Genomic DNA, 24,249 nt, shown 5'->3' with positions numbered 1-24,249 from the left:
GAAACTGAGATTTTATTGAAGCATATTTTATTTTTAACTTCATTTTGAGAAGAAAAAAATCATGAATGAGCTTTACGCCAGGTCTGAATGAATTTGCACTTGTATTTGAATGAATTTGCACTGTTTCTGAAGCCAAACGGGATTCTTGCAGTGAACCAAGAGTCTGGGGCAGCTGCTCTTTGGCTTCGATGCACTTGCCGTTTTCGCTACTGCAGATAAGCTGCCCCTGGCTGTTTCAAGTGCAAAATCAATAAACGACGGAGAAGAATGGGGGTGGATGCTATCGCTGGATACTGGCCCACAAATTCTGGGAGCTGTCCTCCTCCCGAACGACAGTCATTCATGTCTGAAAAAAAAAGAAATTCTTTCAAAGTAACCCGGAGACCCGTGGGGGATTCAGAAACCCGCAGCTGCCAAAAGAGACCCCTCCAGCCCAATCTCAGCAGTCAGAATAATAATGTGAATTTTTTTTCATTTTCTTAAACATTAGGCTACCTTTTGTTGCATCATACAGATCGATCTATCACGATTGCCTGAGAGAAAGTATGTATTATAGTAGCTGTGATTGACCGCATCTACTTCAAAACGGATGTCAACAATTATGATATATTTATAAACCGTGACCCTATTGTCATTATACATTTGCCAGAGACACTTGTGGTCATTCACGTGATTCTGATCAGGATAGGCGGTTGAAAGCTGGATGTACGAATGGACACATGGTCGTTCGTGGAAATGTTTATAAAGCAGACGGCCAAACATATTGATATGTAAGAAATCCATTTTACCCCGCCTATAGGTCCACGGACTTTATTTATTTATTTATTTATTTTATTTATTTTATTTTTTTTTCTTATTTTAACATATTGGTTCTTTATTGTGCATTTGCTATTATCTGAACGATACTGGTGTTACCATCCATCACATTTAATTAGTACGAGTAATAACTTCTTGTCCCTTCCTTGATACTTGCGGGAAAAAAAGATAAAGATTTTTTGCCGTAGTTAAAAGAATAAATTGAGAAACTTAGGTACCAGTACTAAAATCATACTTCACTGTATAAAGTACACATTGGATATGTGTATTCAGTGTATTTTTTGGACCCCAAAAGGAAAAATTACATGCACGAATCATTTAACAAGTTTGCTGTGGCACCATCAACTGCATTACTCAGCAAAAAAAAAATCTTCGTTTCATTTAAACACCGCCTTCCGGGACCATTACTGCGGCTTCACGAGACTTGAAAATAAGTAAACTCCGATCCACCTGTGTTTAAGATTATAAATGATGAGTACTATATCACTCAAATCTCCTGGACAGCAGCTGCTGGATTATGTTAAGTGAATTATACTTAATTATAGGGTAATAAATGGCGATTTCACTCATTTATAAGGGATTGCTGTTGTAACTAAAACTATACATAATTTCATGAATTGTGTCTTTCAATAGTCAGTGTCATATGCAAATCCATATAAGCGCTACATTTTATGTAATTACAGTATGAGGGAGACTGGATTCCATTGTTATTTACCGTACATTTTACTACTATCATACGTCTGTTCACACTTGCAAATGTAATCCTGGTCACCTTTTCAAAACTTAGATGTGACGTAATGTGTTTTTTTGTAGTACAATTCTCGATATTAACTGGGAATAAGGCTTTGTTAAACATGCACTATGCTTATAATATTCGTAGTCATGTGACCCAAAACCCCTCCCGAAGCTCTCTAAACCCCCACAAGGCGTAAATACCGCCGACAGTGTAGTCGGGCCGGGGAGCGTAGACCTGCGCAAGCAGGATTTTTATTGCTTTGCATTAAGACTAAAAAGTCCTTTTTCAATAAATATTGCTTTCCAACTTCAGCTACAGTGATAGCTAAGTTTGGAAAGGAGGAGAAGGTCTTTTTAGTTTTTTATTTGCAGAAAACATTATCAGTGCTTGCACGTCCGCTGGGAAAAACCGCCGTCAGATAAAAAAAAAAAGAAACAATATTCTTAAGGTTATTATTTTAAAAATATGGAAAACGCTGGATCAAAGAAACGCAGTTATGGTAAGCATGACCTTATAGACAAACACGATGTTGTCTTTTTAATAAATAATATCTAAAATCTTTCTTTTGAAGTGTCTCATCGGTGTGTTTGCCTTTGGCAGAATCAGCTGCCAAATTCTTTACTTCGGCGAAGTTTCTTATATACCTCGGACACGCTCTTTCCACATGGGTAAGTAGATACAATGTAAACGAACATTTAATTCGATATAAAATAAAAATATACATTTTATTCACCTTTTTCAAATGGGTATTGAGAACGGACTTAATGGCTTTGGCATTTTTATTGCGATCAATATTGGAGGGAGGAGCTGTCATTGTCTGTATAGCTGTAGGATCTTTCGAAACGGTAATTGCATGGAAATTGCATGAATATACCTTGTGTGTGAATGCAGTAAAACTGTGTCGAATGCGCCGTGTTAACAATTTTGTCGGTTCAGTATTAGCGGGGGATTGGGATTGTTTATCTACACTGTACCTTTAAATGTGGTTTCAGCTTTTATTGCCGTGTTAATACCGTGTATGTTTACGGGGGCGGTGGGCTCGGGGTTGATTTGGTTTCTACCAATGTTAACACGCCCCAATGAAACAATGACAAATCAAAGTGTAATTTGTTTGGATAAATGCGCGTTATCGTTTTATCACACCATTTCCGCACATTGTGCATTTGTCTGCTGCTGCTGTATTATTTGGAGGGGAAAATTAGTAATATCCATTATGCTACAGGCAGCTCATATACCGAGTAACATCTTTTCAAAAACTGGCTATGACAGTATAAGTAAATATTGAATAAAGAATATCATGTGCATCATATTTAAGGTGGTCTTATTGTCTTTTAGGGGGACCGTATGTGGAACTTTGCTGTGGCTGTCTTCTTGGTTGAGCTGTACGGTAACAGCCTGCTTCTCACGGCCGTCTACGGCCTGGTTGTGGCTGGATCCGTATTGCTGCTCGGAGCCATTATCGGTGACTGGGTGGACAAGAACCCCAGACTCAAAGGTCCGTTACTGTATAGCCGCACTTCATGGGCTCGCTGTTTGTATAAACTTAATATTTGCAGCTATATTCTAATATGCGTTCTATTGCGTATGATAATTGGCTAATCCGTGTTAAATTTCTCTTAATTCCCGACAGTTGCCCAGACTTCTCTTATCGTCCAGAACTCTTCCGTAATTCTGTGCGGCATTCTCTTGATGGTGGTGTTCCAGTTTAAAGAAGATCTCAGACAAATGTACCATGGCTGGCTGCTTGTAAGTTTTTTTTTTTTTTTTAATTGTATCTTTTCACCATGGAAATCTACGTGTTGTCGCAGATTGATGTGTATAGGTGCTGGAGTGTTACAAAGTCTTTCCAGCACACGCGGACGTTAGTTTGCATGCTGCGCGCTACACGTGATTATCAGCAAGCAGCAGAAAGGGGTTTTGGGAAAAAAAAACACAAGCTTGCACTGAAGCTTTTAGTGAAAGTTTGTTTTTCCCTTGGACACCGAGGAGTGAGCCTCAGTGATGTATTTATCCGCAAAGTCAGCGAGATTCGCGGCCGCTGGCCGTCACGTGAGTGAGGGGGATGTAGTTCTGCTTCTAAGTAAAATGTGTCACAGTTCACTAAGAGGTGGTTGCTCGAAAGTGGTCGTGGTTTTTCCAGATAACCGCCAATACCAAGGGTTATTGGTAATAAATTATGTTTAAATACACAGATATCCAAAATAATGTTTTAAATGTTGCACATGCACTTTTTAACCCACTTTACCTATGTTTACAGACAATGTGCTATATCATGGTCATCACCATTGCCAATATAGCTAACCTGGCTAGCACGGCCATGTCCATCACGATCCAGAGAGACTGGGTGGTGGTGGTGGCCGGTGAGGACCGGAGCAGACTGGCAGGTAAGCGTCCATCATTTCTCTTGTGTTGTCAAGGATGGATTAATTTCTCTGGGGGCCCGTAGGCTGATATGGGGATCTAGTGGGCAAGAAAAGGTTTACATCTGTAAACTAGTAGAGTACATTTGTAGATGTACACTTGTAAATTCTGAGGGTAACCATTTAAACCGTCATAATCTCCAGTAATACTTCAAGGTACTGACAGGATTTAAATTTTATAATCTGCCTTGAAAGTGTGGAATCTTACCCAGAAAATGTAAAATAAACCAACAAGCAAACAAGTAAATAAATATGCAAAGCTGAGCAGTGACAGTTTCTGGCCTCTTTCCATTTTTTCTTTCCATATTCAGCTGAGAGGGAATTTGACCCCACAGGGGATTCACCTCTGACCCTGGAGGTCAAATACTGTGTTAAACATAGAGCCTCTCAAAAATGTTGAGAAGCTGAGCATTTTCACTGTGAAATTTACTAAAAATAAGCACAAACCAGAAACCAAATAGCAGTTTATTAATATGAGTGGAGCACAGTAACCTCTACTTGATTAAATACTTTTTTTGTTTGCAAAAATGAGGATGTCATTTAAATGGAACGGTTCCCTTTTTCAGACATGAATGCCACAGTGAGGATCATCGACCAACTGACCAACATCCTGGCCCCCATGGTTGTGGGACAGATCATGGCGTTTGGGTCCCACTTCATCGGCTGCGGGTTCATCTCTGGTTGGAACCTCTGCTCCATGTGCCTTGAATACACTGTGCTCTGGAAGGTCTATCAGAAGACCCCAGCGCTGGCTGTGAAGGGGGGACATAAAGAAGAGGCTCAGGAACTTAAACACCTTCAGGACCAGCAAGGTACCCCAACCTCTCTCGCCAAATACGTTCCTTTGCAAGGCGAGGAAACCAGAGACGGCATGCCAGAAAAGTTCTGTAATCTACGATGCTTGTTGAACAAATAAGTTCAAGTCAATTTAGGACCCCTACAGGCTGAACTCCCCAGCCATTGAGCAGCCGACATGCAGTAGAGCATTGAGTGTTTATACAGTTTATGAGCTCACAGTGGCCTCTTCTTTTCACAGATCCTCTCAGTGGGCAGAAGCCGTCTGAGGACTCGCAGCTGATGACTGAAACAGCTGCGGTTGAGAAGGATCCCACAAAGAAAACTGGCTGCTTATACCAAATATCAGAGCCCTTCCGCACTTTCCGGGATGGCTGGGTGGCCTACTACAACCAGTCCATCTTCTTCGCTGGCATGTCCCTGGCGTTCCTCTACATGACTGTCCTGGGCTTCGACTGCATCACTACCGGCTATGCCTACACCCAGGGGCTCAATGGCGCCATACTCAGCCTGCTGATGGGAGCATCTGCCATCTCCGGGATCTTCGGCACGGTGGCCTTCACCTGGATCCGGAAGTGGTGCGGCCTGATCCGCACAGGCTTCTTCTCAGGCTTGGCCCAGCTCTCCTGCCTCCTGCTCTGCGTGGTCTCTGTGTTCGTGCCGGGAAGCCCCCTCGACCTGACCGTCTCACCATTCCAGGAGATGGTCCGCCAACTCATGGGGGACGGGGGTGCCTTGCCTGAGGCTAACCCCACCCCGCTGGCCATGCTCTCCACCAGCATGCAGAGCCTGACTAATGGCTCCACCACAGTCCATGAAATGGAGGAGATGGTGCAGGTGGAGTCCTACTTGTCTGTCAGCCTTCTCTTTGCTGGGGTCATTGCTGCTAGAGTTGGTAAGCATTTTGATAAGTTTCAACAATTGCAGCTTTAAAATAGGTAATAGCTTGCACAGATTTTGGGAAGCATGTGTAAATATGTTTCATCAATGTTACTTGAGATATCTTTATATTAATTCTAGGGGGGCACTAATAAAAGTCTTTCCCACTAATGGCCGAGATGGTTGAAGCTAAGCATTCTTTCTGCTGAAAAGAATCACGGACAATTTCTCATTAATTCTCCTTCCTTAGGTCTTTGGGCTTTTGACCTAACTGTGACCCAGCTGATCCAAGAAAACGTGATTGAGTCCGAACGAGGAATCATCAACGGGGTGCAGAACTCCATGAACTACCTCCTCGACCTGCTGCACTTCATCATGGTCATCCTGGCGCCGAACCCAGAAGCTTTCGGCCTGTTGGTCATCATCTCCTTCTCCTTCGTCGCCATGGGCCACATGATGTACTTCTGGTTTGCCTACAAGAACCTGGGCCCTCAGCTCTTCCTCCGGTGCTCTGCGGAGCAGAAAAAAGAGGCAGACATTCCTTCGCTTTCCTCTGTGGTGTAGCCCGGCAAGTTGACGGTGCGCCTCGGACGTAGGATGTGTAGCAAGCCTACCAAACCTGCTCTTAGTGATGCCTTCGCTACTCTGAGTACATTTAATATAGGCGCTTCATGAATCACTTGGCCTTTTATCACTTACTATTGTGTGTGTGCCGGTATCAGGCGTGAGGATGGACACATAACTCGCGAAACAAAAATGGAGGAGTCTCAGGTGTGCACAGATCGGCTCTGTACCCCCCTCAGACGTTTCTGTTGATCTTAGTCAAGGTGCTCGGAGCTGAAACACTGCAATTCACTACCACTCACACCACATCACCATGTTCATCAGATCAGCTGCTTTTCAAAGAGCCCCCACAGGACATTTCCCAAGCCACTATGTCATTCGTGTAGCAACAGTTTATGAAGCTCGTTGGGTTATTTGCTATTTAGCTGTCTCAGTACAAGCTTTAGTGTCATTACAAGACTTGTTTGCGCTAGATAAGCATAGTAGAAGTTCTCGTTTTTATAAGCTGCTGTTAGGGTTTATACGCAAATATACAAAAATGTATCTGTAGGTGTCTACATGTGCTGTGAACTCATAATCAGTATTGTCCCTGTATCGTCTAGCTCTATAGTAAGTACATGTTAAAAACATTTGTCAGAAAAGCTATGCAAGAGGCTCTTTATGTTACCAAAGTGGGATTCCTCTGTAAAATAGCCAGCAACATGTTGTCTAAGCATTCATTCCAGAAGTCTGTGTGTGAGAAGCAATGTTATATGTCTCGACGTACTCCTCAGATGTTCAGTGCTTCCAAGAATGCTCGTGAATCTCCTGTGATTGTTCAGCTAGCACTTTAGGTGGTTGTACCCTATTGCGGGTCACCTTGAGGCATACGCAGCATATGCGCTAGTAGTCGCTAACTGTCTGCTTCAACTCTAGGTCCGTGCATATTCAAAATTCACCAAATGCGCACACAGCACTGTGTTAAGCAGAAAGCCATTTTTGCACTGAAAAAGGCTGCTCCCCCCCCCAAAGAAAATGGATGAGGCTAGAGGTTTTCACAGCTACCTACACGCACTTAGCCCATCAGCCTGCGCTCAGGTGCATCATGCTGTGGCCAGCAAAGGTCTTACGACAAACACACACGTCCTCTTTAAAATGCGGCCTCGGCATCCCATCTGCTAGAGAGACATGGCCCACAGTGTGTGGCATTTTGTTAGAGCATTATTAGTATTGGCCTCAACTCACAGTGCATGTGAAGGTCTTATTGCCAAGAGGTGATATTTTTCTTCACAGCTGGTTGCCAGTCTGTTGGGTTTACATTGGATCGTGGATTTAAACAGGTTGCCCTTTGCAATTGTGCTGATGCCTCAGATTCCTCATCCAGATCCCACAGAAATGTGTGTCATGGTTAAACACCAGCATTAAAGTAAGCAAATTCTCCAGAGAAGGTTTCAGAATGCAAAAATTTTCCACTTGGAGTGGTTCAGGGACAAGCTCACTTTTAATTGAGACACTCTGTGTTTTTTTATAATGCATTAAATCCAGCAAAACTCAGCCAGCGAATACAATTTACTATACCTGTAAATGTGCTAAAACTGTGGGTATCAGTTTTTGTTTTAGGATTAAGGAAAACATTTGTATTTTGAACAACTTTTTATATATTGGAATTGTATTGCTGAAAACTTAAAATATGTTTCTCATTTCAAAGCATCATGTTTAGTTTTGTGGTGTTCGTAAAACTGGTAAGTATAAATGTCTGAAACCCAAAAGCCAATGATGATCTTAAAAAAAGCTGTAAGGAAAAACTGCAATTATGTTCCGGTGGATATAATGTTCGTTATATAGTAACAACATTATATTGTAACTGATGATGTTTTGCAATATACGATTGCCAGCACTCCACAGGAACTGGGGAATATACAGTTACTGCATGTTTTTTTCTATGTTTTTTTTCTATGTGAAGTAATAAAGATATAAACTGCTATAACGGTTGTGGCAGAAGTTCTGTTAAGTTCTGTTTCTGTCAGTGGGTACCAGATGGTCCTAGGTTTACGTCCCAGGTTCGGGTCCACTGCTGTACACAACACCGTCTCCCAGTGGCAGGGGTGGGTGAGCTTATCCGAGGGCCCTAGGCTGACACTGATATCAGCATGGACACTCAGGTGTTGCCGATTTAACTAACCCAGGGGCCACTGGAGCTATTTTATGAGCCAAAAGAGAAACAAAAAAGGCTAAAAAAACAACGCAACGATGGGGTGCCATTAGATAAATCTGCAGCCCCTTTAATAACTTTCTCATTCTTCCAGTGGCGGGGCCCTGATTTTTTCTAGGGGTCCAGGGCTTTAACCTAGGACAGCCTATACCTTAAGCCCTGCGTGGTGGGATAACCCTTTATATAAACAGGTCACCCTTAGGGTTCCCATATTTGGTGAGATGAAAAAGAGAATGTATTCAGGGATAAGAATATTAATGAGTTTTTTTGTTCACTGACCAATCAGATAGCACTTCTCTTAATATTAATACATTTTTCCTAACCACCCTGTAAAATGAAAATTCACGTCCGGGGAAACCTGGACGAATGGTAACCCTTCAGTTAATTCTTGCTTTGCAATCTACATACAGATGACACAATATATGTGTATACAAGCCATTTTTAACAAAAGTTGCAAAACGTTAAGCTAAAGTTTGTTTAACTTCAAGCAAACGGCGTGATTCACCGTTCGCACGAAAACAAAAATAAAGTATCAATGTGCCGATCTCCGGAAGTTTGTGAGCAGCGTGACACATAGGGCTGTGCATATCATGTAAACATGTGCCCAAGCCTTGCAAACGCTGTAATGATATTGACTGGCTGCTGTATATTGAAAACTGGTGCCTGCTCCTTCACTGTAACTTGCAACACTGGGTCATACAGGTTGCAGTGCTAAACCAGGCCAAGCCGTTGGTTTTTGAAAAACCACCCAGACACCCGGAAAGGGGCGCAAAAAGAGGACTGCTGTCACACACCAGGCGTACGTGTGCCTGGTCCATTTCAACCCACATGGGTCCACTAGAGGCTTCTGTGCCAACTGGATTGATGCATATAGATCTGAATTGGGGAAAACCTTGCTTTAGTTACTTGGTTCATACTGCTACTGTTGGATATGAGAATCACATTAAATGCATCAAACCATTCGGGTGGGGCAGACCGTTACATAGCGTAATGCAAACCACCATGACCACTCCCCCGGGGGGAGGCATGCAGATCAGCGGGTTAGGATGCCGGGCCTGTGATCAGAAGGTCAGTAGTTCAAGTCCTGTAGTCAGCAGTGAGATTCCATCTTTGGGCTCCTGGGTAAGGCCCTTAACCCCCAGTTTCCCCACAAACTGCCTTGACCCTGCTTTCTAAAAAAAAAAAAAAAAAAAGTAGGTCACTTTGGGCAGAAGCATCTGTTAAATAAAATGTAAATGAACAGCTAAACAAACTTGGCTTTTTAAACCCTACCATCTTTTATAGGGATTTATTACTCACCTTTATCAGACTGAAAAGCTAGTTTCAGTCCATAAATGCTGTATTTCCCAATCCAGTCCTTGGGGACCCACAGACAGGCCACTGTAGGGAGCTGGGAAGGAGCAAAAATATGGACCATCTGCCAGGTGGCTCGCAGGGAGCAAAAACATGGTCCCCGAGGACTGAATTGGGGATCACTAGCCTAAAGGTTTTGAATTAATGCGAAAAATAATTTAGCTGAAGTTGCTCAGCTCTGAAATGGCTGCTTCAGGCTCACCTGCAATTTAGGGGTTAAACGAACAGCAGCCAGGCCTGAGAGCCACCCTGACCAATCACAGTCGAGTGACCTTTGACACACTAAAACAGAGGCAGCTCTACATGCCTGACAGATAAGTCTAAGGCTGACATACCAGTGACATTCCTGTCAATTTTGAAAAGATTTGCATGCACAGGCACACAATGTTGGTATAGCAAACATTAAATCTTAAAACTGAAAAAAAATATGTAAGAAAATCACAGAAGAGCACTTTCATTTCAATACTAACGTGCATCATTTTGCATAAATGGTGTAGTAATGTATTGCCACACACTCTTGCCAAATGCCTTGGGGCTACTGTGTTGTGAAAGGTGCAATATAAAAACAAACTGAATTGAATTTAATTAATCCCTTAAGCTCTATTGACCAGCCAAGGCCTGTCCATTTGTTTCCTGTAAGTAATAATTACAGGGCTAGCATTTCAGAACCTAGTCTTACAAGCTGAGGGTGTAATATCAGCCTATCAAAATGCAGGTCACCAAGACTAACTTCCACGAGATAAAATTTTGAACACATAAAGGTAGGATTTCAGGAAGCTGCTTCCCACGTTAAAATATTTACTGTCCTGCAGAGATCAAATCCCCACTTTAAAAGGATGCCGAGTCATGCTGCTGAGTCATGCTGCAGATTCCCAACAGCTTCACAGCGAGAGAACCAACACAAACCAGCTTCCTGTTTCACCCCCCCTCCCCATCCCCCCAGCAAAAAAACATCACAAAATCTGCAGTGTACAAATATACCAGAGATGGTACCCCAACCTACACCCAAAATGTAAGATTGTTTTTCAGTTTTTTCCCCTGATGCAATGTTCAATGGTGAAACTCTGGCATCAGTCACGCTGGGGGAGAGGATGACCTTAAAATCAGGTGTAGCTCATCATCCATGTGATGTTTATTTGTGAAGCTGTATTAAGCTTGGAAAACATCTGATTAATACTGACAGTCTCCACAAGGGCTTCCAACGGCCAGGCTGGGGAACACTGAAGTGGAACACTGATCACACACAAGTCCTAGAAAGTCCACATTAAGGATTTGACTCGCATGATTAACATTTTAAGACATTTGCGAAACGGCACTCGTAATGAGGGAAATGCCCGTTTACTCGACACCAGGATATTGCGCTTCTTTGACTTGATGCTGAATGTCATCAGATCCCAAATAATTATCACGCTAACGGGATAAATGTCCGAGGAGACACTTTTCTTTGCCATCACTATGTGATGCTGCTTCTATTTTGATGCAATTCATCCCAAAATTTGATAATTTGCAGTTTGTCGCCAATAGAGTACGTCTGCACAGAATGAAAAAGATCCTTCAATTACTTTGAGTTACTGTGCTACCAGGAGTCAAAACTGGCCTTGTCTGTGCTATCACAAGGCAGCACTGCTTCCATATTGGTGCAATTTGTCCCAAAGTTTGATCAGTTCCAGATATTCCCCCATATAACATGCCTGCAAAGTCTGTGAAATACTTTTTAAATCATCACGTTAATGAGAAAGCATCTTTGGCGGTGACACAGTTATTCCCTGTCCAGAGAATTCAACAACAGATGGGGAAAAAACTGAAGGTTATATTTTATTACATGGCACTAATCAATAAAAAACACAGACACACACACAGACACCCCCCCTCCACCCCCCTGACTTTCAGCAGTCCAGTGCAGCGCTGACCCAGCTAAAGTCCGCTTTCCGTATCTGCCGCAGCTCCCGCTCCTGGCTCTTGGACAGTGATGCCGTCCCGTCGGCCGCCTCGTTCTGGATCGCGGGGCGACCTGCAGCGTCACGCGACTCCATCTCTTCCTCCGACTCCCCCATCTCTTCCTCTTTCTCACTCTCCATATCCTCTTCTTCGGACTCCTGGGCCCCCCTGACAAACAACACGACCGTGAGAAATATTTTGGTACGGAACACGCTGAGGGAGCATGCTGAGGGACGTGGCCTGGCGGGGCACGAGTTGCGGCCAGGCATGTGATATCGAGGCCGCACACGCTGTCACCCTGCCGATTCCACATGGGCGTCCGTTGCTTACCTGACCCCGGGTTTCGAAATGAGAAGGGAATTCACAAACATGGTGCAGAGATGGGAGGCAGGCGGCAGGACATGGGCAGGAGTGTGCAGGAGCTGAAAGGATAGAGAGTGTGGCCTCAGCAACCCAGCCTGACCCCTAAAACAAGCTTAAAACATCAACGTCACGATAAAAAAAATAAATAAATAAATAAAACAGGCACCTCTCGGACAGCCGTCGACCTCTGAGGCAGCTGGGTCCTCGCTGCCACCTGCTCGCAAAGGGGGTCCTGCTCGTTTCGCTGTGCCTGTCTGTGTTTCCCCAGCAACAGGCAGAAGGGCGTCAGGGCAACGCTATCGTCGACGACGAGCTGGAGATGGTAAGGGGCAACAGGGTAGGTAGTGAACATGGAGAAAACCCAAAAGTTTAATCAGCACACTCTCAAACAAACACCGATGGTCACAATCAATCAATTAATCAATCAATGTTTTGTCAAACAGCTATACTCTGTGCAGTGAAATGCTTGGTTGCCTAGCTTCAAGACTGCGGAATGGAATCATAAGCATAGAGAGATAAAACAAACAAGTAAAGGTTAATGCACAACAAGCTGTGCATCATAAGTTTTTAAAACGCACGGCTGATGATATTGGTCTTCTGACCAATTAGATCAGAGACAACACTGCCGTGGTATGACAAACATTGAACCATAATCATAAATATCCATGAACAGAGTGCGATATGCGGTGAAGTGACAGGCGGCAGTGCAAAGACTTGAATAAAAAATTAATAAAGCCAGTTTTTTCATATGCAAGCTGTGCATGTTTGCGTTGAGTAGGTCAGTGTTTCCTAAGCCAGTCCTTGGAGACCCTTTCAGACTGTCTGGAGGTCTCTAAGGACCAGGTTAGGACCCGTCTGGTAGGAAGAGGAGGGGGAGCAAAAACATGGACTGTCTGAGGACTGCAAGGACTGGGCTGGAGTAGGCTATAGTTGAACTGCATTGCATCGTCATTATTAACATTTTATTTAAGACATTTCTGCGAAAAGGCACTTGCGATACCTGTTTACTTGATGCCAGGATTCTGTCCTCCTCTGACTTGATGCTGAATGTCATCAGATCCTAAAATAGAAGAAAAGAAACTGTTACTACCCTCCTGGTGACAAACAATGAGGAATCATCGGTTCCTCTTCGGAAGAGGCTCCCTCTGCGGTTCCACACCAATTATCGGGCACGTGTGAGCAGCACGAGCCCGGCCCGATCCGGCCCGATCCGGACTCACCATGTTATCTGAGAGAAAGTACAGCCTTGAACGGTTCAGCCACTGGGCACTCTCCTCGCAGCTCTGCAGCGCCTCCTGGCGGGGGGCAAAGACGGCGCGGCGCACCACCCCCGAGCTCACGGCCTTCTGGGAATACAGGGGGCGTGGCTCGCTGGGCTTGAACACAAACACTGTTTGGGGGGAGGGGGGGGTTAAACGATTAACGATCAAGGTTCACACACCACATGTAGGACAAACAAACATACAATGTGTTGAGGAACCAATAAGAAAAGATACCGACACCCAGTCGGCCTCTGAGCTCCACAAATCTGCAGTGAAACAGATGCTGGTGACATTACTGAGTGGGGCAGGGCAGGACCCTATGCCTGTAATCGGAAGGTCACCGTTTCAAATCCCAGTGTCGGCAGACTGATTTCACTGCTACAAACAACAAATTTATTTTTGTATAGCGCATTATCACAACATTACATCGTCTCAAAGCGCTTTACAGCATCCCCACCCAAAGCCCCCAGTGAGTAAGCCATAGGCGACAGTGGCAAGGAAAAACTCCCCAGAAGGAAGAAACCTTGGGAGGGACCAGACTCAAAAGGGGGAGCCCATCCTCCAGGGGCCGGCAGGGAGAGTCAAATACAGTAAAATTTCAGACACAAACGGGGAGCAGGGGGGAGATGACAAGCCGGTGCCAATGCTCCCTCCAATCACCAGGCAACCAGAAGGCAGGCAGCGGGTCATACATGGAAGTAACAGAGTTGGCAGAGCAGGGGTCCGGGAGCAAGGCCCTTAACCCCCAATCTCACCCTGCTCTCTCAACTCTGTTACTTTTGGTAAAAGTGCTTTTAAACAACGTAATTCGTTAAATTAAAGTAAATATACTCCTCAGGATCTCATGCATGTGTGTCGCGACCACATCATGTAACACAGTCAGTTATTCATCAGCAAAGCAGTGCCGACTTGGGAGACGGTAGCGAGGTTCTAGATGGGGAATGAGCGAATCCCCCATCCTCCGCTACGGAAACCGGCTGATCGTCCAATGCAGGCTTCCCAAGTATTTCAGCAGTTATGTCGTCAGCTCTGGTGCTGTTAACTGGTGCTGAATATTAACTAGTTCAAATATCAGCCAGCACTATTGAGCAAGATCGACACATCGGACCGATGCCGACATCTTGAGTTTTAATCAGCCGATTCCAATAGGGTAACTGAATCCTGGTCTGTGTTGGACGTCCAGGCAAGCAGAAGCAGAAGCAGAAGACCCCACCCCCCCGACTCACGGTCTGTGCTCCCTGCTGCGGCAGAGAAGGCAGCCATGTTGTCAGACAGCGGGTCAGACTGTAGAAGGATCACGTCTAGAGCGGTGCTCCACTCCACTGTGAAATAGAACGGGTGGACTGATGTGAGACAGCCCTTCTGGACAGGGGTCTGCACAAGCCCCGCTGAGCAGCCAGAGCCAGGAAAGGGGGGGGGGGGGTCCTACCAGAGCAGGTGAGGAGGTTCCAGCAGCAAAGGACACCTTCAGTGGTGGTTCCGAGCAGGAACTTTGAACAGCCAAGTCTTCCGAAGCAAAGGTCCCTATGAGATTGAGGGAGACGTTTTCATGTGTTTGCGACATATCTTGCAGGATTAGTACAGGGGACCTGATCTGTGCACGAAATTCCAGGAACTTAAGTGGCATAACCTAACCCTCTCCTGTGACTGCCATACATAAACACCCAAGATGTTTAAGCAAGTGTAGGTAATGTTCTAAAGATTCAGCCCCAATCCTCAACGCCGCGTTTCCACCAATGCAGCACTGGTTCCATTAATTTCCACAGCAAAAAAATGGCCCTGGGCCAGAAGAAACGGCTTGAGCGCAGCGCCACAGAAAAGCTGGGCTCAGAATTTGAAACCGTAACATCAGCAAAGTGGGACAGGCTACTGCCTCCATACCTTCTGCACAGCATGAAAATTCAATCCATAGCAGATAGTTTTTGTCTGATATCACCGGTGGCAGCAGTGAAACAACTTGCCAGCTTATTAGCGTAATAATGTTACATCGTTTTATTTATGCCGTGAAAAACGAGAGATTGATCTGCGGGCCAGATTTAATAATAAAGAATAAATATGTCTCAGGTTGAATAAATAAAATATTGTGGCATTCGAGCGGCAAAGAGATCATGGGGCGGACTGCAAAGTTTAGTTTTTAGCAGACTTTTATTGCGCGATCCTTAAAAGGACAGTGATAAACAGCAAGCGAGAATAAACTGACTCACACATTCAGATGGGGAGCCTTTAAGGAGACAAAAAACGAAACACAGATTAACCTTTACTTTCACTTTCGCCTACGTAACATTTCTGTTCCGGTCTTTTCTGAAATTGGTGGAAATGCGGACAGGCTCACAAAAGGCATCGAGCGAGAACCAGCCCAAAGCATAAGTGCACTTAATGTTAGTAAAACAGTCCTTCAAAAGTTCATTTCAGATAGCCCCGAAGGGAGGCATGTTGCAACAACACCAGAAAAATAATACTGTGGAACTCCGCGAGCTAAACAAGAAAAGTGAGTCTTGCTCTCCTTTAAGTAGTACAAAAACAAAGAACTTTTGTTACAGTTTCATTTCAAACTGTAGCTATTACTTAAGTTAGCCCCAAATTTTTGGTAATTAGGCTTGAGCTCAGCAGACAAGGCCTCTGCAGCTGTGATCGAAACACCATCCATGACAGAAAATGCCACCTTCCCTTTGGGTGCTTGAACAAGACTCTCTAACCCCTAAAATGACAGGCAACCCTGGGCTCAGAACCCACATTTCTCCCTCACCTTTGAGTGTGCGCATGTCTAACAGGAGAGCATGATGGAATATGCGAAAGCTAACACTTTATAATATATTAGTACTTGCAGAAACGGCAAACAAGGCTTCGATTCATTTTTCAAAAAAAGGACAGGCCAGCTGGTGTCTGGCGGGCGCCAAACATGCCGCAGTTTCTATTCCTAGGCCTGAACATTCAGAAACTGCCCGTGCGGTCGGCTACACTGGCCATTCGGGGTCTGCGGTCGGCGGGGTGGGGGGGGGTAGTCCTACCGGATGTCCCCGGGGGGCTGGCTGAAGGTGGCGAGTAGTTCCCAGGTGCCGGGGCGCCACACGGTGACGACCTCCCGGAAGCTAACGGCCAGCAGGGATCCGTCAGCCGAGAAGCAGCAGGCGGAGGGTGTGAGGAGGTGGTAGTCTCCCACGAACTCGCAGGACCAGTGTGAGCTTATGCCTGGGGTGGGCACAAATGGGACGGGCGGGGGGTCTGAGGGGGTTTGCCACAAGCAGTACCAGCGTTGCCTGGACAACGGTTTACAATCCGCCGTACCTTGTGTGTCAGTGTCTTCCGCCAGCACCCAGGCCTTGAAGTGGCCATCCCGCCCTGTGGTCACGAGCGTGGTGGTCTCACCGCCGTCGCGGAAACACATGGAGCAGATGTGGCCCTCGTGAGGCATGTAGATGGTGGTGTTCAGCTGGAAACTACGGGATGGACGGAGGGGCGGCAACGATTAATACAGCACCTGAAGGCAGCTTTTCTTGGTAGAAAAATAAAACCACAAGGTCGTTTCCTAACAGGCGTCATGGAAAAACATCACATTAATATTATTTCAGCAGGCGGAAACACACCCTGCCTGAAATACACAGGTTAACCAGCAGGGGGGGGCGTGCCGTCGAACCCTAGGTTGATCCACTGAGTGAGACATGTACTTCTAATAATATGGATATTATCGCTTTTGCAGTGATTAGCTTATTATTATTAATAGTGTTGTGTCTAAACGAGCTTTTATTGCCACCTAACTTGATCAGGAGTCTCTTAAAAAAAGAGCTTTTAGGTCTCAGTAGGACTAACCGGGTTAAATAAACCCGAGGCATGATGGGCGATGCTGGTAATGAGAATGACAGCAGTAACAGCAGCAGCCTGGTGTGAAGGCCGAACGGACCTGTGTGCCGCCTCGCTGAAAGCCCACAGCTTCAGGCTGACATCCACGCCCCCGTCCTCCTCCGCCCGCTCCTCCACGGTGGCCAGCCAGGTGCCGTCGCTGTCAAAGGCCGCCTGCACCACCCCGTACTGCCGCAGGCCCGACTCGTGGATGTACTCCTGCTGCACGATGTCCAGCTGGAGGAAGGCGGCCCACAGGGAGCGATCAGCAAGCATGGAACCGGGAAACGGATGGCTGGAGCCTCGAATGGCAGGAGGCCATTAAACTCTCTCTCTCACTCACACGCAAACACACACACACACGCAAACACACACGCCTAGCCAGTGCACCATGCACCCTGACGTCACCTCCCAGTCACCCAGAACATTGGTCTAACAGCCGGGCATGGTCCTGCTTACATTGTACAGCTGCTTGTCCCGGTGCAGGGAGTAGAACTGTAGATGTCCTGGCTTTCCATTCAGCACCAGTGCTTTGGTTCGCGGGTCGATCAGCAGCTCGGTCTGGACGTCGTCACCTAGGAGACGGGAGGCTGTCAGGCTTGCTTTGGTTAGTGCTGACACACGCACATGCGGACAGGAGGGCGGGACGTACCTGTGACGAGCCCTTGGATGATGGCAGAGACTTTCAGGCTGCTCTGGATCACTATGACCTCTGTGGGGGGCGAACAGATCCAAATACCTCAATTACCCTGAATAAAATAGTGACTTTCCTTGCAGATGCTTCCAGAGGGCACCAGTGCCACAGCTAAAATCATGACTAATTAGTTCCATGATTATCAATTAGCAGTAAGAAGTTGATTGTGTTGGACAAGGTGGTTTTATGGTAAAAGGACGATGGCTCCATACTGTTGTCTCTGTGCGAAGTGCAGTAGAGCGCCCCATCTGGTGACACGGAGATGTGCTCGATAGCGCTGCCCAACCGAGGTAGGAAGTCCTTCTTGGTCACCGCCCCATAATGCCACTGGACTAGAACTGACTCAGTTCCTCCACTCAGCAGTTTCGTTCCTGGGACAGAGGTGTGGGATTTCCGGAATTTATCCATCCATCCATCCGAAGCGAGGCAAGGCGCGGAAACACAGTGCAACCTACGAGTCTGTTCACGCTGCTCACCTTGCGGGCTGAAGGTCAGGGCTGCCACCGCGCTGTGGTGCCACTGCTCTGTGGAATATGTGTACTCCTTCTTCTGGTTGAAGTTTCTCCTGAAAAGGCGATTTGTGCTCAGGACGGGGAAACGGGCAGCACAGACAGGCAGGCAGGCAGCACAGAGACAGACAGACAGGCGGGCGGGCAGCACAGACAGACAGACAGGCGGGCGGGCAGCACAGACAGGCAGGCAGGCAGGCAGCACAGACAGGCAGGCAGGCAGCACAGAGACAGACAGACAGGCGGGCGGGCAGCACAGACAGACAGACAGGCGGGCGGGCAGCACAGACAGGCGGGCGGGCAGCACAGACAGGCAGGCAGGCAGGCAGGCAGGCAGGCAGGCAGCACAGAGACAGACAGGCAGCACAGACAGGCAGGCAGGCAGGCAGGCAGGCAGCACAGAGACAGACAGGCAGCACAGACAGGCGGGCGGGCAGCACAGACAGGCGGGCAGCACAGACAGGCAGGCAGGCGGGCAGCACAGACAGACAAGCGGGCAGCACAGACAGGCGGGCAGGAAGCACAGACAGGCGGGCAGGAAGCACAGACAGGCGGGCAGCACAGACAGGCGGGCAGGCAGCACAGACAGACAGGCGGGCAGGAAGCACAGACAGGCGGGCAGGCAGCACAGACAGGCGGGCAGGCAGCACAGACAGGCGGGCAGGCAGCACAGACAGGCGGGCAGGCAGCACAGACAGGCGGGCAGGCAGCACAGACAGGCGGGCAGGCAGCACAGACAGGCGGGGGTGCTTACCAGAGCCGGATCTTTCCGTCAGCGTGGCCTGTGGCGATGCAGTCGTCCTCGGGGTGGCAGGACACGCAGGTGAACGAGTTCTTGGCTCCCTTCTTGTCGGTGGCTTTTAAGGAAAACCTTGAAGGGGCAGGAGGGATTTCAGCTACCAAACGCTTAATCGTAACCAAATCCAAACCATCCACAAAAGCAAATAACCAAGTTTCGAAAAATAAGACGGATCTGCAAAGGATGCCTACACCACTTTACATTTACTGTATTCAGCAGACATTATTCCCCAAACTGACATACCAATGAGATAAATAGCACAACACAAATGTAACTGTCAAAGAATCGACAAGACGGAAGTGCAGCTAGGCTGAGCTCCCTATGAATGGCCAGTGTGACGAGCCACGGACATGCAGCATACAAAACAGCACAGGCTGTAACACCAGGCACAGTGTAAGCAGCACTGGAGCAGGAGCTACACAAAATCTTCCAGATAAACCAAGAACCTAATAATACTACTCAGTGACCAGAAAGGCAACATGAAGAACATCAACAACCAGTCACACTAATGGTGGAGCAGTCCTGAAAACGAGATTTAAAACCCGACACGAACCTTCCCGATCTCATGTCACGATCATACCAACCAGCTGGGGGCCACTTGTAATTAACAATCCCTCGCACTCCCACCCCTGAAGGACCATCTCATTGCATCACTAATGATACCTACTAATGTGATTCATTTTACAATTCACAATTAACACTATAACAAATGTTAATTACTAAATGATTACTCTAAGATGATGGCAAGCTGTATATTTTATAAATGTTAAAACATGACTGTCTTGGTCCAATCATAATTGACTGATCATGCCTGTAGTAAAAGGCTGGTTTCATTAGCTCAAGATGAACCATAACCCTCATAAGTATTCCAAACTGTTGGCAATTTTTGAGAATTTTTACCCCGTTTTCTTGCCCCTTATTTCTTTACCAAAAAAAAAAAAAAAACTGTACGAATCAAACCATGGCTCAAGAAACAAGGTCTAAACTGAACCATGGAATCGTTACACCACTAATTAACACTGATGACCTGTAAAACCCAGTTAGACTCCTAAATATCACCAGGAGCTGGGAAGGTACAGCATTTCTGTGTGAAATTTTGAAGGGGACTCATTCACAACTTACCTGTATTCCTTCTGCTTCCGGAAGAAGTACACAGAGAGCTGGACACCTTTAGCAGAGGCGATATACTCCCCCTGTAATGGCAGGCAAGCAAGACAACAGCAATTTCAGTAACATCTGTTATGGAAACCACACAAGAAGAGCGAGCGCGAGGCCATCCCCTGCAGCCCAATCGCCAACCCCGAGGACATTTACAAGGGGCGTACTGTGGCCCAATCGCCAACCCCGAGGACATTTACAAGGGGCGTACTGTGGCCCAATCGCCAACCCCGAGGACATTTACAAGGGGCGTACTGTGGCCCAATCGCCAACCCCGGGGACATTTACAAGGGGCGTACTGTGGCCCAATCGCCAACCCCGAGGACATTTACAAGGGGCGTACTGTGGCCCAATCGCCAACCCCGGGGACATTTACAAGGGGCGTACTGTGGCCCAATCGCCAACCCCGAGGACATTTACAAGGGGCGTACTGTGGCCCAATCGCCAACCCCGAGGACATTTACAAGGGGCGTACTGTGGCCCAATCGCCAACCCCGAGGACATTTACAAGGGGCGTACTGTGGCCCAATCGCCAACCCCGAGGACATTTACAAGGGGCGTACTGTGGCCCAATCACCAACCCCGAGGACATTTACAAGGGGCGTACTGTGGCCCAATCGCCAACCCCGGGGACATTTACAAGGGGCGTACTGTGGCCCAATCGCCAACCCCGAGGACATTTACAAGGGGCGTACTGTGGCCCAATCGCCAACCCCGAGGACATTTACAAGGGGCGTACTGTGGCCCAATCGCCAACCCCGGGGACATTTGCAAGGGGCGTACTGTGGCCCAATCGCCAACCCCGAGGACATTTACAAGGGGCGTACTGTGGCCCAATCGCCAACCCCGAGGACATTTACAAGGGGCGTACTGTGGCCCAATCGCCAACCCCGAGGACATTTACAAGTGCCATGCTGCGGTGTTGGACCAAATCAGGGCACCACAACCTGCTGCAGTTTGACCAAATCAGGGCCATGCTGCCCATACCTCTCTCCCAAAGGAAATAGCCCTGGGGAGCGGGCTGATGTCACAGATCACTGCAGACATCTCCTTGGCCTCCACCTCCTGCCCGGGGGATCTGGGTAGGTGTAGCGCCACCAGCTGGTACACCTCTGTATAAGGCAGACAGCAGTTGAAAAGAAAGTTGTTCCTAGTTGCTACTAGTTCCTGTCAGTCTCTGTTTCAGTGCCCAGTTCAAAGAAATTAAATGTACAACTTTCATTTCATAGTCAAGGCTAAAAGCTTATAAAGGCAATAATGCTGAGGCATTATAGACAAATGTGCTGTATGTTCTATTAGAATTGTTGTAGTTATATCTGTTTTGTTATATTTTATATCTTGCTCGATTTTATTTATGTTTCTTTTGTATATTTAAATGTTATGTATATTGTTTTTTATTGTTATGAAGTACTTTGGTAAACCACTGGTTGTTTTTAACAGTACTATATAAATAAAATGACGTATTAACACAGATTGGGTTGCATTTCCAAGTGTTTCAAACCACATGACCACAACCTCTGCTTCCCCTGAGATTGTGGACACTGGCAGAAAGATGAAGCACCGTGAGAACCCTCCACTGCGTCACCAGCTCATGGACACATGGGCGACTAGCTAATCCTACTACAGATACACTAAAACCCAACCAAGGAAGGTAAAAGAGTGGAAGGTGTTACAGAAACGGTCACAGTTCATATATAAATGCTGCACACTCTCTTACCCTGGCTCTTGTTGCTGGCCATAGGCACGACGAGGAAAACGACGCCATCGTGCTTCTTAGAGACGTGGATGGAGAAGATGCTGGGCCCGACGACGTACGTCTACAACGCAAGGCGGAGAAAGACGTCAGAGCCAGGCAGAAGAAAGCAGGGAGCAACGGTACTGTGGTGGCGTCCATACCTTAATGAGGATGCCGTCTGTGAAATCCCATAGTTTAACAGTGCCATCTAGTGAGCAGGAGTATACCTGCAGGAGAAAGGGAGCGAATCAACACTCAAACACTCAAATTCATAATACACACAGAAACCTGGGTTTTAGTATAAAGTCATCAGAAAGTCACAGATTGTGTCTAGGATGAGCCTCAGATTGAAACGTTATGCTTGGAGAAAAGTAATTAAATGCCACATAAAATCATCTTTAGATTAATTTTTGACCAGCTTGAAGTTAATAATCAGTGTACAAAATACATAAATTTACCAGTCATTAATGATAATTTTGGGGCATTTTTTCCAAAATCCTCAACTGGAACAAACTAAATAAATATGCATCTATTTATCAGACAAAGCTTCAATCTAAAGAAACTTATATTTTGTGTGATTACCGTGCATTCCCTTTTCATTGGTTACACCCAATTCACATGTAATGAATACAATCAACCCTGCTGAAAATAGTGACTAGACCAACATGGATTAAGTAACCTAATTACAAGCCACCGTCCTTCAAGTCAAACCTGATTTCCGTATGAAATGCTTTGCCAGAGTGTAAAAATCATAAATATAAAAACATGAATTTTTCATAGCTGACATCTATAAGGTGCAAAACAAATCGCCAACTACAGGTGAGTGTTAAAATTGCATGCGTTTTGGATTAAAGGTTCAATGCAGGTCTCCAGTTTAAATACCATTAAATAGCATTCAGCAGTTCAGCTTGTAAGGCTTATGTAAAAAATCGGCAATTAACTGATTAATGGGAATCATTATATAAAAAAAAGATGTACCGTGAACAGGACCAGCCAGGTCCCACAAAAGCAGAGCCTCTCTGACAGTCAAAACATCATCACGCATGTTTATGACACTGACGCTTCATAATGACTCTGAGTTCCTTTTTCACAAAAAGCTTTGACCAGGTCTCCCAACACTATCTAAAAAAGGCCCATTACGAAAGCGTCTAAAATGTAAGAATTTCTAAACGAAGCGGGGGGCGACGTGGCCGCTGCTGACCTGCAAATGGTTAGAGGGATTAAGGACGATGCCCGTGACCAGGTTGGCGTGGCCCTGCAGGACATGGACGCACTCCTCCGTGCTGCTGCTGAACACTTTGATCGCATCCCCTGACGGGCACAGCAGGAATCTGGAAGAGTCGGGAAGTCACTTAAACTGGGGGCTGTATGCAGCGTTAAAGAGAGATATATACAATACATCTGTTTCATTTAACAGCCGATAAAAAGTAAAAGAGTTTGGGTATACTGAAACACTTACTGTCACACGTGAATATCATTTATATTTAAGTCGCGCATCAGGACAGCGAGGTAACTGTACGCGTTACCAACCACGTGTTACCAAACACACGTGTCTATTATCTAACAATATTAACCTAAATACAGTTAAATCAAAGAGATCACGAATCAAATAGAATTGATACCAGATATCTAGCGTGTCTTTATAACGGGCTAAACGTGTAGCATAGCGTTTGTAGTGGTTAGGAGGTTTTAGTTAAATTCGCCTTTTTTACTGAGCCGACATAAAATCAGCAAACACGCCGTAATGCAGACCACTTCCTAAGCATTCTTACTTGGAGTCTAAGGTGAAAACAGCTTTCCTGAAGGTGATCCTGCTCCCGCCGCAGCGTACCACGCGGATTTCGGCCGGTGCCTCCATGATTCCCCCGACTTCACCTCTGACTCCCTCTGCCCACGTGTACTTCCTGTCCTCCACCCGCCTGTGGACATGTACTCACTGCCGCCACCTGCCGGCCCACCTTCAGCGTAGCTGTTGTCAAGTCAAGTGCGCTTTATTGCCACGCTATCCCTGTACAGGTAGACAGTGGTAAAACGTTACCCCAGAATCACGGTGCGGGGAGGACTTCACAGTACAAAAAACACAGGGCAGTGCTGAACAGCGGGGCCAGACACATGGGTTCATATAGCTCACATAATGCAATGTATATGTAAACAATAGTAAATAAATACAGCAGTATATAGGGTGCAATAAAGCCAGTTG

At 46.3% G+C, this 24,249-nt stretch overlaps 2 protein-coding genes across 2 annotated transcripts; one reads left to right on the top strand and one right to left on the bottom strand.

Moving 5' to 3' along the window:
* The first annotated feature begins 1,728 nt into the window (after positions 1–1,728).
* Positions 1,729–8,176, top strand: slc40a1 (solute carrier family 40 member 1). Its single transcript, XM_023814846.2, has 8 exons — positions 1,729–2,051; positions 2,153–2,220; positions 2,888–3,047; positions 3,183–3,298; positions 3,810–3,936; positions 4,539–4,784; positions 5,009–5,662; positions 5,897–8,176. Exons 1-8 carry the CDS (start codon positions 2,018–2,020, stop codon positions 6,208–6,210), a joined length of 1,719 nt encoding a protein of 572 aa, XP_023670614.1. The 5' UTR covers positions 1,729–2,017; the 3' UTR covers positions 6,211–8,176.
* Positions 8,177–11,544: 3,368 nt separating this feature from the next.
* On the bottom strand, positions 11,545–23,954 carry wdr75 (WD repeat domain 75). The gene is made up of 21 exons (XM_072700572.1): positions 23,822–23,954; positions 23,251–23,380; positions 22,211–22,276; positions 22,032–22,131; positions 21,302–21,426; positions 20,279–20,349; positions 19,112–19,228; positions 18,325–18,413; positions 18,061–18,219; positions 17,807–17,866; positions 17,614–17,729; positions 17,216–17,391; positions 16,603–16,754; positions 16,326–16,506; positions 14,747–14,841; positions 14,544–14,639; positions 13,276–13,445; positions 13,056–13,115; positions 12,222–12,368; positions 12,023–12,114; positions 11,545–11,860 (listed from the first exon to the last, which is right to left on the bottom strand). Exons 1-21 carry the CDS (start codon positions 23,905–23,907, stop codon positions 11,641–11,643), a joined length of 2,508 nt encoding a protein of 835 aa, XP_072556673.1. The 5' UTR covers positions 23,908–23,954; the 3' UTR covers positions 11,545–11,640.
* Positions 23,955–24,249: the final 295 nt, after the last annotated feature.

Source organism: Paramormyrops kingsleyae, chromosome 16, assembly GCF_048594095.1.
Source record: "Paramormyrops kingsleyae isolate MSU_618 chromosome 16, PKINGS_0.4, whole genome shotgun sequence".
Taxonomy (NCBI): domain Eukaryota; kingdom Metazoa; phylum Chordata; class Actinopteri; order Osteoglossiformes; family Mormyridae; genus Paramormyrops; species Paramormyrops kingsleyae.
This window is presented reverse-complemented; position numbering and strand designations above follow the sequence as displayed.

Excerpts from the sequence above, each read along its gene's own strand:
- slc40a1 (XM_023814846.2), top strand. The coding sequence starts at position 2,018 with ATGGAAAACGCTGGATCAAAGAAACGCAGTTATG. Across the intron at positions 3,937-4,538 it reads GGACCGGAGCAGACTGGCAG|ACATGAATGCCACAGTGAGG; the intron begins GTAAGCGTCCAT and ends TCCCTTTTTCAG. Across the intron at positions 5,663-5,896 it reads GGTCATTGCTGCTAGAGTTG|GTCTTTGGGCTTTTGACCTA; the intron begins GTAAGCATTTTG and ends CTCCTTCCTTAG.
- wdr75 (XM_072700572.1), bottom strand. The coding sequence starts at position 23,907 with ATGGAGGCACCGGCCGAAATCCGCGTGGTACGCTGCGGCGGGAGCAGG. Across the intron at positions 22,132-22,210 it reads CAGACGGCATCCTCATTAAG|ACGTACGTCGTCGGGCCCAG; the intron begins GTATGGACGCCA and ends CTTGCGTTGTAG. Across the intron at positions 18,220-18,324 it reads CCTGACCTTCAGCCCGCAAG|GAACGAAACTGCTGAGTGGA; the intron begins GTGAGCAGCGTG and ends CCTCTGTCCCAG.